Source organism: Geospiza fortis, unplaced genomic scaffold (assembly GCF_000277835.1).
Source record: "Geospiza fortis unplaced genomic scaffold, GeoFor_1.0 scaffold279, whole genome shotgun sequence".
NCBI classification, from domain to species: Eukaryota; Metazoa; Chordata; class Aves; order Passeriformes; family Thraupidae; genus Geospiza; species Geospiza fortis.
This window is the reverse complement of record NW_005054352.1, coordinates 4,185,826-4,203,653: the sequence shown is the minus strand read 5'-3', so window position 1 is coordinate 4,203,653 and position 17,828 is coordinate 4,185,826. Positions and strand designations below refer to the sequence as shown.

At 35.5% G+C, this 17,828-nt stretch overlaps 1 protein-coding gene across 1 annotated transcript; it reads right to left on the bottom strand.

Annotated features, from left to right (window-relative positions):
* Nucleotides 1-552: 552 nt before the first annotated feature.
* Nucleotides 553-17,652, bottom strand: LOC102032889. The gene is made up of 14 exons (XM_005423441.1): nt 17,455-17,652; nt 17,221-17,325; nt 12,665-12,859; nt 10,559-10,663; nt 9,668-9,789; nt 7,638-7,718; nt 5,905-6,027; nt 5,197-5,289; nt 3,633-3,693; nt 3,003-3,151; nt 2,347-2,550; nt 1,868-2,034; nt 1,263-1,414; nt 553-617 (listed from the first exon to the last, which is right to left on the bottom strand). Exons 2-14 carry the CDS (start codon nt 17,312-17,314, stop codon nt 553-555), a joined length of 1,611 nt encoding a protein of 536 aa, XP_005423498.1. The 5' UTR covers nt 17,315-17,325; nt 17,455-17,652.
* Between the last annotated feature and the right edge of the window lie 176 nt (nt 17,653-17,828).

The window sequence follows — 17,828 nt, the reverse complement described above, 5'->3', positions numbered from 1 at the left end:
TGGCCACAAGTTGAGCCAGGGGTGGTTTAGATTGGATATTGGGGAAATTTTTTTCATGTAGAGGGTTGCCAAACATTGGAACAGTTTGTACAGGGAAGTGGTTGAGTCACCATAGCTGGAGGTACTTAAAAACCTATGTAGATGTGACACTTAGGGACATGGTAGGCAACTTGACAGTGCTGGGTTAATGGTTGGACTGAATGATCACAAGAGTCTTTTCCAGCCTAACGAGTTCTATGATTCTAATATATTTTGCTTGTAATAGGTATCAAGGGCCACCAAGATGCACAAAGACTTGTACATGAACAACACAATAGATATACAGGAGCAAAATACAACATGGGAATCCTTTCATACACAGAAAACTGTTAACCCTGTAATTCACTGGTTAGCAAAACTATGTCATTCTTGGATGTAAACGAGCTTAGACATCACAGAAAAAGAGCAGATCTTAAATCCCTTAAGAATAGCTAGGAAAATGATTACATTATTAATAACTTATTCAAAACCATGTGGGGCGATACATTGTAAGGTGTTACCTTGACTTCCATTTCAAACTTCTGCATGAGTTCCTTGGAATGGTGACTCTATCTCCTCAGAGCATATTGCAGGGTCTTCTGGAGAGTTCCCATAATTATATACTACACAGGATCAATATATAACCCAGTAAATCTTCTAAATTAGAAATAATAATTTTTTTCAAATACAAGAACACATCTGCCTTCCTTTCCCCAAGTCACTAAGACCAGACTTTTTGTTGCAAAATCATAGAAAAAGCAAATCAAATATTTGAAAAAGATTTTCTGCTAGTCCCACTAGGAGAGCACAGTGTGTTAAATTCATGCAATGGATGTTTTTAAGTTTTCATGAAAGGGCGTTACTGCCTTGTGAATTCCACATTTTTTATTTCATTCAGTGCATGTTTGCCAAATCTGTGCAGATTCTGGGAGCATCTACCTAAAGCATGCACTGAGATATTTAGGCACAATATCAAAAGATATCTATTATCAAAATTATAAACATACCAAAGAAAAGATGCATGGTGGAGTATAAATTCAGAAGCCCTGTGTTTACAAGCCATTACCCATTATTACAATTCATATAGTAGCTCACTAAAACACACAAAATGGAAGATGTGGCATAGAAACCCTTAAGGCATGGCAACAACGTGCTTTTTACTGTTGCACTGTTGTTTTATGTATTCAAAAGTTAGTTGGGTGAGGATAGTTAAGCTTCTGTGATTTGACAAGAGGATTTCTCACCTGACCAGGCTACATAAAGACAATCACTTTTAATCCAGTTGGGGATTTCTCCTGTCTGGATACAGTCAAACACAATTTTTTCTGTTTCAACATATTCTAAATCAGACTTTGCTTTCCCAATGTTTCTGAAAAGCTTTGTTGGGAGGCGTGTCCTATCATTAAAAAGAAAAAAAAAAAGAAAAAAAGAAAAAAAAAGAAAGAAAAGTAGTAATTAAAAAAACCCCTTGGAAGTTATTTGTAAGGAAGTTAATTTGTAAAACGGCTAATTTTAAAGGAACTTCCTGTAGAAAAACTAGGAAGAAAAGATGATGATGTTGTAGCACAGGGCTGTCAAATAAGCTTATTCCAGCATATTTTATAATACAATGGAAAAAACTTGCACAAGCCAGATAAGTTGAGATGTTTTCCTACTTTTTATAGAAGGTATTTCTAAGTTATTTATTTCGTTCACAATATCGATGTAGACCCTACTTTAATACTTTCCCCCTATAAATAGACACAAAAGCTGTAACAGTAGTCTTAAAAATGTATTTTTCTCTCTGTGAAAAGAATTCATTACTTTTCTATGTTATTTCTACCTTTGTTTTATTAACTATTCAATATACCTTGTGTCATCCATAAGTTCATTTCCACAAAATATTTCATAGGACAGAATGTCAGCCTGAGCATTATTAAAAATTTCTTCCAGACCAGGTCTTTCATCCTCGTTCTTCCTGATAAGCTGATGGATGTGTTGCTGTGCCCCAGGAACATCACAATATATGGTGTGAACCTAACATGGATAAAAAGTTGCTGTTCATGCAGTTCACATAACTGAAAGGCTAGGAAAACATGTTTTTTCCATGGTAGCATTCTCATGCTTCATTAATTTATCTTTAAAAAAAAGCCAACTAATTAGTATTCAAGTTGGTCTTTAATTATTAAGATAGTCTGAAAATCTTACCAGTAAATTAACGTATACAAAATAACATTTTGCCATTTTTAAGACTATAACATTAATAGACTAAACTGCGCTCCTTAATGAAGTTTTTAGAAAGCCCATTAAATAAATAAAATTTTATCTTTGCCAGAACTGTGTTCTTACCATCTTGATAAGAGATTTCAAGAATATTAGCACAGTCACTTGAGGTTTCATTTCCTTGTTAAATCTTCTTTCACTTTGTAAGAACTCAGTGACTTCCCTCTCTCGTTTCTGTAAACATTCTTGTATCTCTTGCAGAATGGTCTGTGTTTGCCAAAGATATTGCTTTTCCACTGACCAGTCAGTCTTTCTTTCTTCATTAGCTGCCTGCAGGCAAAAAAGATAACTAAATTTTGATTGCTTTAATACAAAACTACCAAGAATTTAATGAGCAAGGTGGAGCAGAAATGAAGAAAAGCAAATGAAATATTGAATAAGATGGTTTCTTTGGTTCCAATGTTTAGAATATAGTCCTTTTACATCAAAGAGGTGGATATTTAAAAGCATTTTGTAGCAAAGTGTCTACTATCAAATATATAATGACAACCATAGCACATTATTGGTGATTCCAGAACTAGTGACTTTGTTTCATTATTGTGATATTTTAATCATTCATCATAAATGTATCATTCTCAAGCCATGTATATATTTGCACACCTTAATTACTTTCAGTTAGACCCATAGTTGATTTCAGCTTTTGAAAGAATCAGCCTGATTGACTTTGAAATACCTGCTGTAATCCCATAAACCACCAGTTAAATTTATATTTTTGTGCTCACTTGGTCTGTTTTTGACACTAAAATCTCTGACACATCTGAATTTTCTCCTCCTGCTTTTTCAGACTTTTGTTGAAGATTTTTTATCTGGAAATTCATGAGGTCTTGCAATCTTTCCAGATGTAAACTGATGTTGTGTAGTTCCTGTAAAGCTGAATTGAAAACAACAGAAAACCAGGTAAGAATAACTTCAGCATTTCTAATCTGCAGTTCCAACAATACTGTCTCTGTAAAATTATCTCTCTTTAGAAATCAAGAATTTGTCATAAGCCAATATTTTTTAATAATCAATATTTCATTTTCACCAATAACTCATTATTTATTTAAACTCAAAGAATTTTTAAGCATTCATGTTTTGTTTTGCTTTACATTTCAAAGGAAAGGCTGCAAGTGTTGAAATAAACCTACTGAGAAATTATGCTGACTGTAAAAAGCAAGGTGTGCTAAGCAGTTTGAAGTCACTACAGGCAGTATTTGTAGCTTCAACATTCTTTTATTATTCCACCTGCACACCCAGTATTGAAAAGGAAATACTGATATTGACTTCAGCAGGTATGCAGCTTAGTGTAAACAAAAGAGCAAACAGGGAAGAAACAGAAAGAGATCAGGAAACTCTGCATCTGAAACACTTACTCAGTGTGTGCTGTGTATAAAGGTAATCTAGCTTCTTACACAAATTTTCTATAATCCAGACCTGCAAGACAAGAAAAGAAGAATAGCTGGAAATCAATACTCTACCAACTTTCATTATATTTCCTTGGGGAGAATAATCAATGATAAGGAAATAATGTTGTTTCTACTTATGTGTAGAACCAACACAAATGGGCTACGGAGCAGTAAAATTAGATGTCACTGGACAAGAAAATTCAGAAATAAACCAGAGACAGCTCAGGCACCAGTGTTTTCATATGAGCTTCAGTCAAGGGGATGTCTCCTTATACTTTCTTAAGCCTTTGTCCGCACTGCTTAAATGATAACAGTGACAAATGATTCTCCTGAAACAGTTGAATCACAAAAGCTTTTGGAATTATTCCTACAGCAACCCTTCAGAAAAGGCTGTGCGTGCTAACAGAAAATATTCCTTCCCGCAAGCCTTAGTACATAGTATCCTCATCACTTTTAACTCTTCATTATAATACTTTTGCTACATTTCCTAGACATGTAATAATTAGGTCAAAAGATTTGTAAACCCCACGGGTTTTTCTGTGGTTTCTCCATAAGGCATAGGATATTACAGCAGTGGGTATGGCTCAATGTGTTTGAAAAGTGAAAACCCTCAGTATAAGTACTGGTGCCGTGCAGAACTTAAACGGAAGGTGGTGCTAGGACACTTGAAAAAAGAAACTGAAAAGCTTGCCTGAGATCTTCGCTCAGAAATCATACAGAGCTCTGCATTCAGTTTCACGAATTAACAAAGAATCTGCCTGACAGACCGCGCCCCCAGAACCCTCCCTCCCCCGTGACTCCCCAGCGCAAGGTTGGGTAAGATCTTCCTGAATTCGTGTCTTGGAGAACTGCAATGAAAACTGTCTGTAACAAAGCAGTGTTGCAAAATTAAAGGAAGAGTTGCACACATTGAGCAGAGCAGAACCCTGTGCAGAAAATAACAAATATCAGGCCATGCTTACCAACGCTATCTCTACAAACCCAACAAATTTATTTTTGTTTTTTACACCTATGTTATTAATAAATTAAAGTGCCATTACTATAGATAAATTTGGAAAGCCTCAGGAACTTTAAGGAGTTTTTCCTGTGAACCACGAAATAAGGTAGTTTTGCTGTTGTCAGACAGCTGAAATGCAATATTGCAGTAATGTATACAATGACATGCTTCTGTTGATTTTTAATTTTAATCACTAAACAAGGAAGAAGCAATGGCTATACTGTAATTTTAAAATTCTTCAAAAAAAGGCATAAAAGACGGAATGCAGGAGAAATTACCATCTAATAATTGAAGTGGAAAGAAAAATATAGTAAGACAAAACAGCATATGCCATCTTTGTTGCTGTTTAAGGATGAAAACATACAGTTTTCTCCAAAAAAAAAAAAAAAAGAAGGCACGCGCATAGTAGTTTAATCTTCACCAATTTAGATGTATATATGTAAAAGTATACAGGCAGGCAAACAGCACACACCGGAAACAATAGCAAGAACACCATCTGACTCCAAAAAGAAAACACAAACTCTGTTTCTTTACCTTTTCTTTTCTCCAGTTCTCTGTGCTTTGTTTCATTTGGTAAAGAATATCTTCCTTCTCTTGGATCAGTTGTCTGTTTTGTTCTCTTAGGTTCTGAAGGCAGTAAAATAGGACAAAAGGGATGAGAATTGCAACACTATCTTTCAGAAAGGCATCCAGTTTCAGTTTATTTGTTCTAGGCCTTGAAAAGTCATAATATTTGGACCAGGCTGCTAGGGCCTGTGGATCTTAAAAAAATTAAAATTCCTCATTTAGCAATCACCATCTCTGGCCAGAGGTAGTCTGTTTCTAAAGACTCTTTCTAAATGCTTGAGGACTCTGAACCTTTTCCTCAGCAGCAACACAGAAATGAGGAACAGTATAAACCTTAATATCTATTCATCACCAAATAAGCAGCACACATCCTAAATTTTCTAGGACTATCCTTCACACATTATTTACACGAAAGCAAAGCTATTTCCAAGTGCATAGCACAGCTAGGCCAAGCTATGAAAACTGATTTGGACGTGTATGTGCAAAGCTGTATTCATCTCCAGAATGAGAAAACCATAGCTTATTTTAAAATAAAATTTTACAATTTTACAAACTGCATGTCTTCATTTAACTGTCTGTCCATAAGAAGAGAGCATTAATTATAAGGTCTGTTCCCACAACCTCTGTAAATGCCTACTGTGCTTATCCCCATGTGAAACTGAAATACTTGTTTACCTTAACTGTATCTTGCCAGTGTATGTTGCTCTTGTTCGTCAGCTCTTGGTAAGCTTCTAAGTGGGATTTCAGACACCTCATTTTCTCACTGTAATGTTTCTTTATAGTAGTTATAGTCTCCTCCTTTATAACAAAATATTATTGAGAAAATTAATAGTGAATGAAAACAGGAAGTCAGGCACAATAAAGGAAACAGTTTCCATATTGGGTTCTCTTTATTCTCTTTATTCAATGTTTTTTATTGTCTGCAAACATTTACTACTGATCACAGGAGGTTTGTACTGTCATTCATTGCAGATTTCAAGCAAAACTTACTGCTAAAATAACATATATTCTATGTATTTTTCTGCAGAAGTAAAAACCAAAGCCTTTCTCAGAGCAGATCAGAATGAATTTGCCTAAGCAAAGTTAAGCAATTTTAAAGCAATTAAACTTAGCTCAGACAGGGAAAGTCTGGAAGTAGCATTAAAAAAAATCTACGCAGCAACCGAAATGAGAGCAATTCTGTGAAGTAAGATCATTGCATAGTGTTTGCATCACTGCCCAGGAGGCTGTTGTGTCTTGCATCTGTGTTCTTCCCTGTTCTCTTTCTCTTCCCTTAGTGATCTGCTGTCAGTTGAGAGTGGAAGATGTGACTGTGCCAGGGTTACATCCCTATCAAAGTTCAGAAATGGATTTACATTGGTATACAATTCTTGTGCAGATGTGAAAACCTGAAATCTTGTTCTACAAGAAAGCCTATTAGCCTTCGTGACATGACAGACAGGAAATTCTCTAGATTTTACTTGACAGTCAGAAGAATTTTTTCACTTCCCCTTGGTGACTTTAGAGGAATTTCTGAATCTCCTCTTTCTGAGTGCCCACAGTAAACTTTAATTGTGTGGAAGGCATTGTTCTCCATAGGAGCTGAATTCCTGTCTTATTGTGGATCAGAAAAGGAGAATGTGTGACAAATAAACAGAAACGTGAAGCTGTAACTGCAAGAAAACATTCCAGGACAGAGTAGCAAAAGATGATATAGGTAATTCCATCTTTTTGGGAGAATTATTGACTGATGAAAATAATTCCAGAAATTATTCCACTATATAAATAGAAAAAATATTCTATTTTTAGAATATTTTTCTAAAATATTCTAAAAATATTTTAGAAATATTTTTAGAGAAACAAATCCTTCCACTAAGGATAGAGAGGTATTGTGGAATTTAGGTCACAGGAATGGCACCTTTGGATCCTCATTGTCACCTTGAAGGAGTTTACAGGTGAAGAGATTCTGTTATGCTATAAACTACACTGAAAAAATATTGCAAGGCTAAAGCCAAGCTAAGCAAAAAGTAGACAAAAAATACACACAGAAAAATAAAAAGCCATAAAGGCAAAAGAGCCTGGCACAAGCCTTAACAATGCAGTCATTCTCGAGAGGCACAGCCTACAGAAATGCAAATGTTGAAACCATGGTGCCAGTCATGACATGAAGGTGTTATTAAGAGAAAATTTTAGTAACAGATAAATTTTACAAAAATCTCTGCCATTGTGACAAGTAAAAAGTAAAAGCAGACTTCACAAAGTTGTAAGATAAAATACACTTCAAGATACACTGACATTACTTACAGACACGAAGAATGGTACAGGAATGGATATTTAACTGCGAATGAAGGAGATTTTATCTCTCTGTATCACTTTAACCTTGACCATTGCGTTAATGGTCAAGAGTTCTAATGCTCCAGTATAATTACCTGCTTTTCTTTCCTCATATCATCTAGTTTTCTGATTATCTTCATGTGTCTGTTTTTCATTTGCTGCATGTCTTTTACAATCTGTAGAGGAAGAAGGAAAATGTAAGCTCAGAGCACTGCCAACTCCAGTTGCAATGAACCAGAGAAAAGTACCCAGCAGAAGTATAGGTCAAAACTTTCAGCCTTCAATAATAGAAAATATGTTATGCTATTGAATAAAAGTCTGTGAATAACTTGAAATGGAATTTCTCTTTTTGTCTTAATATTGTACCTTCACTTCCTTTTAAATGTTGTGATCTAAATAGAAAATTGAAGACATAGTCATTATAACAATTCTAAATTTCTTGAAAAAGAAGAATGGCATTATGAGGCCTATAACTGGGGAAAAAAGGCAATCAGTGGGGAAGATTGCATTTTCTCATTTAAGAGTTAGAAAAGCAAAGCAGTTAGCTCTATTTTATGTTGCATTTCATTAAAATAATTTGAAATCCTACAAAATTGATATAACTTTAAGTACACTGGCAGTTTTAATGACTAATAAATACAGATGTGTACATCAAGGATGGACAAATTGAGCATTTTCATGTTCGAAAGTGAATCATTTAAGCTTTAAATTGCATCAGGTTCCTCTTTGACTAATTTTGGTTTTAAATCAATTCATAATAGTCAGTAAAGGAAAATTGCACCAGCTCCTGTCCCAGCTTCTGCTGTCCACCTTTATTTGACATAGCTATCTGGTAGGTGCAATGTCAAATTGCACTGACACATGAATGAGATTAACAGATACTGCTCAGTCAATTACAGTAGTAATGAACAGGACCATATGTAAATTACAAAAATCTAGAACTTTTCTAGAGATTTCCCTGGTTTCAGTTCTTCATTTAAGCTTCACATGATGCAGATTCTGCGGACAGTGAGCAGCTCAGCCAAATCAAAACAAAAATAATAAAATCTCAGATTATTTATTGTGGGTGATGCATTATTTGAAAATAGTTGTGGTTGTTAGCATGGATCTAGGCTGACAGATTAAATGTTTATTAATATTTATGAGCAGTTGGCCTGGGAGTGAGGAATCTCTACCACCTGACACTGTCACAGTTCAAATGACACAAAAGTAACCAAGCAGCAATGCAGTCTTGAAATATACTCTCCTATTTACACCTCATCCACAAAAACTACAGTGGAAGCAGAGAAATTTTAAAGAGACACCATCAAAGAAAAGCCTCTTTGAGAGGATTGAAAAGCTCCAGATGGGCTCCAGATCTCATCACACACAGAAGTCTGAGTCATTTCAGTGATTTGCTTCAGGTATTTAACTTGTGTCTTACAGCTAGCTCAGCAAGTCTATATGTAGTCTGTACAAAAGAAATCACCACTGAACATTTTTGATTCATACTAAAAGACCAAGAATACAAGACCATATCTAGTGGAATAAATAAAGCAAGAAAACCATTAAACCAGGATATATGTACATTTGTTTTTATTTTATATACAGATGAACATGCATATATGATGTTCCATAAATTAAAAAAATCTAAATACAAAATCAGAAGTTATTCTAGTTTCTGGCACCAAAAATATTATAATAGGAAAAAACCCTCACACTTCCAGTCACATACCACTTCCAGCAATGAAGAATGATGATGAAAAATATATATAAGAAGGCAAGGATTTCCTCCAAACACAGTTACAAGGGAGTTTTCATCTTTAGACACCAACCTGGGAAAGGCATTCAAGCAATTTACAATCTGGTCTAAGTTAAGATAGCACTTTGATATTAGTGTTTGCATTTTTATACCAATATTAAAAATTTAACTGCAGGCTTCCAAATGCGAATCAAAAAACCAACCTGCTGGGCAAAAGGATTGTGTGAATTGAGTTTATACAATGACAGTGATTATGACAATTCATCCAGTTTATCCTAAGGAAAGACATGCTTGCTTATACTGTCAATTCTTAAAATTGTAAACTATCCAATCATTGGGGACTTTCTTTGAAGGAAGGGGATGTTTGTTTTAATTTTTTCTTACCTTGATGATATGCAGTGTAGCTAAGCTGTATGGAATGTATGGCACTTTTTTGGTTGTACATTCCTCCAACTCAGTTGCTTTGCGATCAGCAGCAGAACAAACTCCAGATGTGGTAAATCGATCTGGTGTAAAACAAAATTTACCTTATCAACTAAAATGCACTGCAACTTCACATATACATATTACATTTAAATATTTTATTAAAGGCATTGACTACCTTTTTATTTTCTTCTAATAACAAAATAGGCCCTTGGGAGGAAAAATACAGCAACTCAGACTTGTCAGCTTTTGTCTTGGGACACCATACAAATGTACGTTTGACAGTTACTTGTTCCTGAACACTCTGATATTCATTACTTACATATATGTATGTCATTAAAACTAAAAATTCGGGTTTAAAAACCCATGCAGAAACATGGTACCTCTTAAGAAAACTAGCTTTTACCACAACTATGAGGACACTTTATGTCCTGAGAAATAACCTTTTACAAGTTATTTGATAGACATATTTTTTTATCAGAGCATGATACAAATTTTATTTTTGTAATCTTCCTTTTTGGGAAATAAGAACATAAAATTACTTTTTTTTTCCCCCAATCAGATTGCTCTGGCTTAATAAAGAGCTGACTTTCTATTGGAAAATTAATTTAAGTATCACAACCCAGTATCGTTATTAACTAACAGGAGTATAAGTTAAAAATTATTGATGTAATTACCTAGAATAGTGACTTGTGTATATCTAAGCTAAAGAATTTTATTTGAAAATTCAAGTAACACAGGTAAATTCAATCAGAGCTCACATACAAGGGAAAAAAAGGAATAAAACTCTTCTTTTTCTTTAAGTGTTATCTGTTCCAGAAAGCAAGAATAATACTTGCTTTGTAAATATACCTTTTTCTTGAGTTCTGTCTCCACTCCATCCAATCAGGGAATTCAGAAATGACCACTTGCTTATATTAATTCCAAGCTTGTGCAACCATGAGTTTCCCTCTCCATCTGTTAACAAAATTCAATGCTAAAATATTGTGAAAATCATTGACATTCTTGCTCTGATTCTCTTCGTCTAAACAGTGTTTTAAGTAACTAAAAGGGTTACACAGATATGGGAGACTGGGAAGTAATTGAGAAAACCAGAAGCATAAGAAGGTTGTGAGAGGACTTGTGTGAGACTTGAATGGTTCCCCTTGATCCTGAAAATAGAGATATTGAATGCAAAGCCTATATTCTGGACTTTTTTCTCATCTTCTGTAGGAATGTTTACAAAATGTTATTTTGAAAAATTACAAAATAAACTGGATTTTGCCCAATATCTTGGAAAATGTGATTGTATATGTATGTGTGTGTGTTAGGAGGTGGGGCTGTATCACATTGTTACCTGAGGTGTGTCTGACAGGTATATTTATGAGAGCTCTGGATGCATTCAACACGCTTGCTGAGACAAAACCAAACCACAACACCTTCAAGTGCTCTGATGTAAAAGAGAAAATAGTGTCTGAAAGCAGTCCTCTGACTCTGAATGTGTCAAAACAATGATGAGAAATGGATAATTTTTTTGCACTGAATAAATATAAATGTATACCTTTCCTGAGTTCCTAACACAATTCTAGTTACATACTGCAATGATTTTATACTAACAAACACCTGTCTCTGCATGTTTTTTTGACTGGCTGAACTGTAAGTGGGTGCACCACTCTAAAATACAGCCTGTCCAGCTACTAGGTGGATCATCAGTCCTGTTCAGGTACAGCCATAAAAGTCTTATTTTTCAAGATCCAATTTTGGTGATTGATGAAATGCATAAAATACATGTTGAAAAGAGTACCCTTGGCTCAAGCTATTATTTTTCCTGAATTCAGTCTTTTCATTGCTATAGATTACAGATAAAAAAATTAGATTTTGTTCCATGAGTAATATCATTGAAGGACAAAAATCTGTACAGAACAGCTACTTTTAAAAAAGTCTTGATGTCTTGCATCTACATCATTTTGGTTCACATTTTGTTTTCTTTCTGCCACCTTGGAGACTCTTGGCAGCCCTTCACATAATCCTGCTTTGGGCAAAATTAACCACTTATGCATCAATGCTCTCAGGCCGAGAGCATAGGGTCTATGTTTTCCTTAGTATGAAGGTTAATCAGACATCCAGATTTCATTTCTAAGTTAAAAAATACATTGCTATATCATGTACTGCTGCAACTGGAAAGTTTGTCTTCAATTTAGACAGACCATTGGGAAGAAAAATATTGGAAACTCCAACTGGTTAATTGATGAATGCTAAAATCAGCATGTATGTCTTCTGTTTACCTTAGCGTTTCATAGAGCATGTGACTCTCAAAGTTACTGACCATCCCTTTTCACACCACTTGTGTGTTAACTCACACAGAACTCTGTGGAGTGGCAGGGACGAGACATCTGTAACAGTTCTTTGCACTTCTTTCCAATGCCTCCAGTCAGCCTGCTCCCAAAGGGCACTCTGGTACCACAGCTCCTTGCAGTTTAATTCCCTTTGGAGTGTAAGGTCCTCAAACCAGAGGTCTCTCTTTTCTCAGATTACAGCTACAGCAAAAGCATCCAGCAGAGTCTATGCAGCCACATTACTATTTCTGAATAACTACAACTGTACTTTTTTACAGTTTTCAGAGAGATTGCACACTTTGTTTTAGAAGTTACAGGTGTAGAACGTATAAAAAGTCTAGTCCTGTTCTGATGGCTTTTGTTTTAACAGGCACAAAGGCACTAGGCATCTGTTGTACATGAGGAGCTTGAAAATCATGTCCAAAAGCTAGAAACGGAATCATGACAGGAACCCTTCCACTTAGTCCATACTGAGTTTTATCCATATTCAAGGTATATCAGCACTGACAACAATGTGGGCTATAATGTTTATGCAGTTCTGCTTTTGTGACCCTACAATATCAGATACTACCACTACCTTTTGTGGAAAGCAGTGAAGTACAATCTCATTCCAATCATCTGAGGCACTACCACTACTACTTACCCTCCTGAGGTGTGTCTTCCACCACACTTTCAATCACACATGAAGGATGTTCCTGTACCTCCTCTGAGTAATCAATAACACTGCCTGGTAGAGGAACAGTGGAGTGCGTGGTGGTCTGTGGTTTAGTTCTAGGTTCAATTCGTACTGAATCTTTAACTTGCCAGCCTGAAAGGTCATCACTTAGCGCCCATGCTTCTGAAAAACAAGCAACATAATTGTTTTTAATAAAATGCCAGGACAAGGCATTAAAGAGTCTTAGAATCAAAATTGTGAAACAAGACCAGATCTGTAATATCACACACCAAAATGGATTTAAGATCAAAATACTCCAAACTGTCAGCAGTTCAATTAAAGCTGGGTGACGTTCTCAGAAACTGATCAGAGCAAACCTTTAGTTTTGGGTCTTTCTTTCTGTCTTTTTTGAAATCTAACATGATTTGGTAATTTAATCCTGGTTTGACTGTCAGATTTAGCTGAATTAGTAAAACACATTGAGGTCCATGAAATAAAGTAGTCAGAATTCACTATCTATCTTGAATAAAACCCGTCAAGTCTCATGCAGCTTCCATACAAAACTGCATCTCAAACACACTCCTCAATGCATAACTCTTGGCCAACTTTTGTCTCTGGGTATCTCTAAGATATTTGATCTCTTTTTATGATCAATTTGTATTTCCCTAGAAAAAAAAAAATGTTCTCTTGATGAATTTTAAAGAAATCAAAGATATTTGTGACCAAAAAGACTTTTTTTTTTAATACCTTGTCAACCTCATAAGTTTCATAGAGAAACATGTTGCTCTTCTAGCTCTTCAAGGTTTATACAACAGCCAGGAATAAAATAATAAAATGAATACTGAATTCTGAGCATAAAATGCAAATGACAGGCTTTTTGGGAAGCAATTAGAGCACATGCCTAGGAATGAAACTGTAGGTGACTGTAAGTTCAGCAACTGAAGACATGTCATTGGAGTAATTTCAACTATCCGCCTAGGGGACTTGCCACTGCTTGCCAACATCGCACAAAAGGTGTTAAAACCTTTAAAACTTGGTTTGTGCCCACTGAAAAATCCTGAAAATTACACTTAAAAGTGGTCAAAAAGAATTATAATGATAGCAATGTTATTATTGATATCACCATGGACAAGTTCAAGTCCTACACAGCTGATGAAGCTGACAGAATGTTTTCATATGAGGGATTGAGAAATGCAGCTTAGAAATGCAGCATAACAAAGGTCAGACTGGTTTAACTAATCCTTCCTTCCCTCTATCACCACAGTTTGAATTTTTTTTAATGTTTTCTTGATCAATTTAGTCAGTAGTACTACCCAAAGAAGCAGCACAAGAATATGTTGCTAGTTTGATAGCAGCTTCTGCTGTGGTTTAAGCCTGTCTAGCAGCCCAGGTCCATGCAGCCACTTCCTCACTCCCTCACAGTGATGGGTGAGTGAATCAGAAGGATAAAAGTGATAAAAATCATGGGTTGAGTTAAAGAGAGTTTAATAGGTAGAGCAAAGATCTACATGCAAGCAAAACTTAATAAGGAATTAATTCACTAGTTTCCATTGGGAAGTCAATGTTTAGTCATCTACAGGAAAGCAGGGCTCCATCACATAAAATTGTTACTTAAAAGACAAATTCTGTAACTCAAAAAGTCCTTTCTTTTTTATCTTAAGGCTAAACTTTTATTGCAGCACACAGTATTGTGTGGTATTGGATATCCCTTTGGACAGTGTTGTGGTTTAGGAATTGTAATCCCCAGTGCCTGCACCAAGACTCTCCTAAACCACACACCACTCTCTCATAACGTAAAACAAAGGCTCTCTTAATAACTTTGCGTAGAGAGCCTGTCTGAAAGCAAGCTTCTTTCTCGCTTCTTGTTACAGCACTTTCTATTGATGCACAAACTCTCTGCTATTCAGCATTACCCATGGTGCAAATGCATGCACTAGACTTTCTTGTAATTACATCAGCAGACTGAACACAGCCTGTCCCACCCTCTGTGCTCTGATGCAAAACAAAGAACAGCAGTGTGAGAGAGGAGTGGTGGGAGTGCCCTTAAAGTGTGGAGTGAAAAAGACCATTGCTTCTGGGCTTGAGCAGAGAGATGTAAAGAGCGTTTTCTACTCCATCATGTGGGAAATGGAGAGTAACTGTTCTCCCAATATCCTGACAAGCAAGACCATATTGTTTCCCTTTGTGGCTTACAAAAAAGGGTAAATTGTCATTTTTATCCCTGCTGCAATCATGTAGAGAAACAGGAATGTAGCAACAGCAGTTGCCACTGAAGTCCACTCCTTCCTCATTAGTACTACATCACACTGGTATCAACTGGTATGAAGATTTGTACCAGGATATCTTTTAAAACTCCATCTCATCCCCTGAAAGTGATTTAGCAATGAACTTGGACAGTGTATTACAAGTAAAGGCTTGTTTACATTGTTACAAGCTACAACTCAGTTCTTGTCCAGATGGAAATGTATTATGCCAACATTTTCTTTTTACTCTGTCTGGTCAAACCACATTTTTATCTCTAACATTCTCAGGTTACGCTGCCTTAAGTAACAACCTTGCCCAGTTGTATTGCCCAACAGAGCTGACAATCAAACATGTTTAACTTGTTATTCTTCACTTCTGGTGTGAAGGTTTAACAGTCAGGACATATATATGTACATATAGTATATTAGCAAGAAGAAGAGAATATGTGGCAGCTATTACCTGCCAGGTTGCCAATATGGGGCAAAACATTCATATCAAGAGTTAAAATTCCAGCTTGCTACCACAGACAGCAAAGCTTTTCTTGCTGTGTTTTGTTGATCTTTCATCTTGGAAATAAAAATAAAGGCATGCATTTTGTACTATAAGTCACAGAGATGCTGGACAAAATGCAAGAACGTAGATTTAACTTTCCTTGGAAAAAGATTTCTGTTTGTATATCTACTGATAGACAGAGCTGCTTGTTCATATTGGTTAGACCTGAGATTTCATCGTATTACCAGTCTGCTCATTCATTAGTCAGCTGCCTGAGACTACACACAGACCTCAGTGCCCCACTAATGTTGCTATTTATCTCTAAATCAGACATGGCATTTCAATGTCAATCTTTACTATTGCATTTAAATTTCAAACACAATGCTTAAGAACTATGTTTGACATCTGAGGAAAAACTACTTCTACAAATATGCGTGGGAAGGCCTAATATTAGGTAAGAGAAGACTGTTCCCTCATAATTTATGAACGGAATCTACAGGTTGCATAGAAAAAGCTGTAAATCTTTCTCATGTTTCCCTATACTGCTTTTCAACACCCTGCTTTCTAAGGTGGGGCAAGACAAACCACTTTGCATTTTTCAACACCTCATATATGGCTACATCAGGGTTTGTATCAGAAAAAAAATGTACAGTCACAGTAGTTTTTGTAGGAGGTAATCTGCATAAAAAAAATTATTTTAAGAGTACAAGTGCAATTTCAAGACAATTTTAAAATGTCACAGTTAGGATATATGTTATCTCTGCGGAAAAGCTGTGAGGAAACCTGCAACTTTTGGCAATATTTTTTTTATTTGTTGATGCTTGTCATCTCATCATCTCTTCTTTGAGGCAGAATCCTCTGGGAAAATTTATTTGCCTTGCAGGTTAATTTTTTTTCAGCAAACAGGAGTTAACATTTCAGGGAAGAAATAAGCAGCAGGGATGTAAGGCATTGAGAAAAGGTCTAAGTTTGCAAAAAAAAAATAGTTCTAAATAAAATAATGGTAAAAAATAAATTAGGACCTATTTAACCCATTTTTAATCATTTATGGTGAAAATGGTTTATGTTTAAATTCCAAATGAAATCCCTTTCCTTAAGTTCATAGCTTCCTGTCCTACAATCAAATAGATAATTTTTTAAGATTTCTGAACTCAGTCTTCTGAGAAATAACTAAAGATTCTTCCATTATTACCATCATTCCACTTTTCAGACTCTCACCAGAAGCCACATTCATCAGCCCTTTGATGATTCCCCTGTACAATCTCTCTTGCTCATCTTGTAAGATTGCATTTTCTGAAGTGACATGAGTTTCATGTCTGAAATACTCAATAACTTGTTGAAGTGTGAAAAGTCAGGCCTGTTTTTCTAAAAAAATCACAAACTATTTGTAAAACCTACAGTGACTTTACTTAGAGTGGTGACTTCACTTAATTTATCACACTTTTCTAAATGTTTTTCAAGACACATACACAACTTTCCAAATTATCCCTATCATTCGAAAACATATTTCCTAGGTTAGCAACTCAGCTTTTGAAAAATAATTACCTGTGTTTAAAACTATTGTCATTCCTTTGTGCTAATCTTTCTGCTAGGTAAAGGACTTAGCTCTTTAGTACACATTTCATATGAGTGAGTTCTTTTCTTTCCCTGAAAAACAGATGGTTGTCCTCTTTACACTTTGCACTCAATTTATTAGATGAAATAGTAGCCTCACTCCACCCTTCCACTCTCAATAGCTGTGTGTCATAACGTAAAATACACAACATTTCTTGTTTTTACTAAATACACACTAAGTCCCAAATAATTACCTTCATCCATGGTTATCTGCCTGTTTCTCAGTGTTTCCAGAGAGATGAGAGTTAACTTCTGGTATTTTCTGAAAACCTCCCACACTGTGTACATAAATATTTAACCTGCAAAAAATGCAAGAGCCTCACTAGGTAACAAGATACGTGCAGAAAGTGAAATAGACTCAGATCAGGTTTCTTCTCACTGACTCCTGCGTCAGGCAGTGTCTGTTTTGCCAGCAAACTAAAACTTACTATAAATGAAAAAATATAGATTGGTTCTATGTAGCTGAAAGCACAAATACCCACAAGATGAGAAGGGTTTCACTAGAATAATTTATAAATGTCCACACTTTTTTGGCTGCAAGAATGTGAAATGTGATTCTGTTGCTACACTTCCAGGAGCAGTTAAATTGATAGAGTTTCAAGGTGTATTTTATACAATTTCAGGTCTAATTTCTTATGAACTGTGTGATTAAATCAGTCCAGATGAAGCTGTTACTACATTAGAACAGAGTTTTCCCTGCTTTTTACAATTTTTTCAAGGAAGTGTGTTTCCATTTCCCTTCTCTGCTAATTAAATGTAAAGCAAGCCCCCACTTCTATCATTTCCTATGCCATTATGCTGT

Excerpts from the sequence above, each read along its gene's own strand:
- LOC102032889 (XM_005423441.1), bottom strand. The coding sequence starts at position 17,314 with ATGTACACAGTGTGGGAGGTTTTCAGAAAATACCAGAAGTTAACTCTC. Across the intron at positions 10,664-12,664 it reads GGAAGACACACCTCAGGAGG|ATGGAGAGGGAAACTCATGG; the intron begins GTAAGTAGTAGT and ends TTTTGTTAACAG. Across the intron at positions 1,415-1,867 it reads GAACTTATGGATGACACAAG|GACACGCCTCCCAACAAAGC; the intron begins GTATATTGAATA and ends TTTTAATGATAG.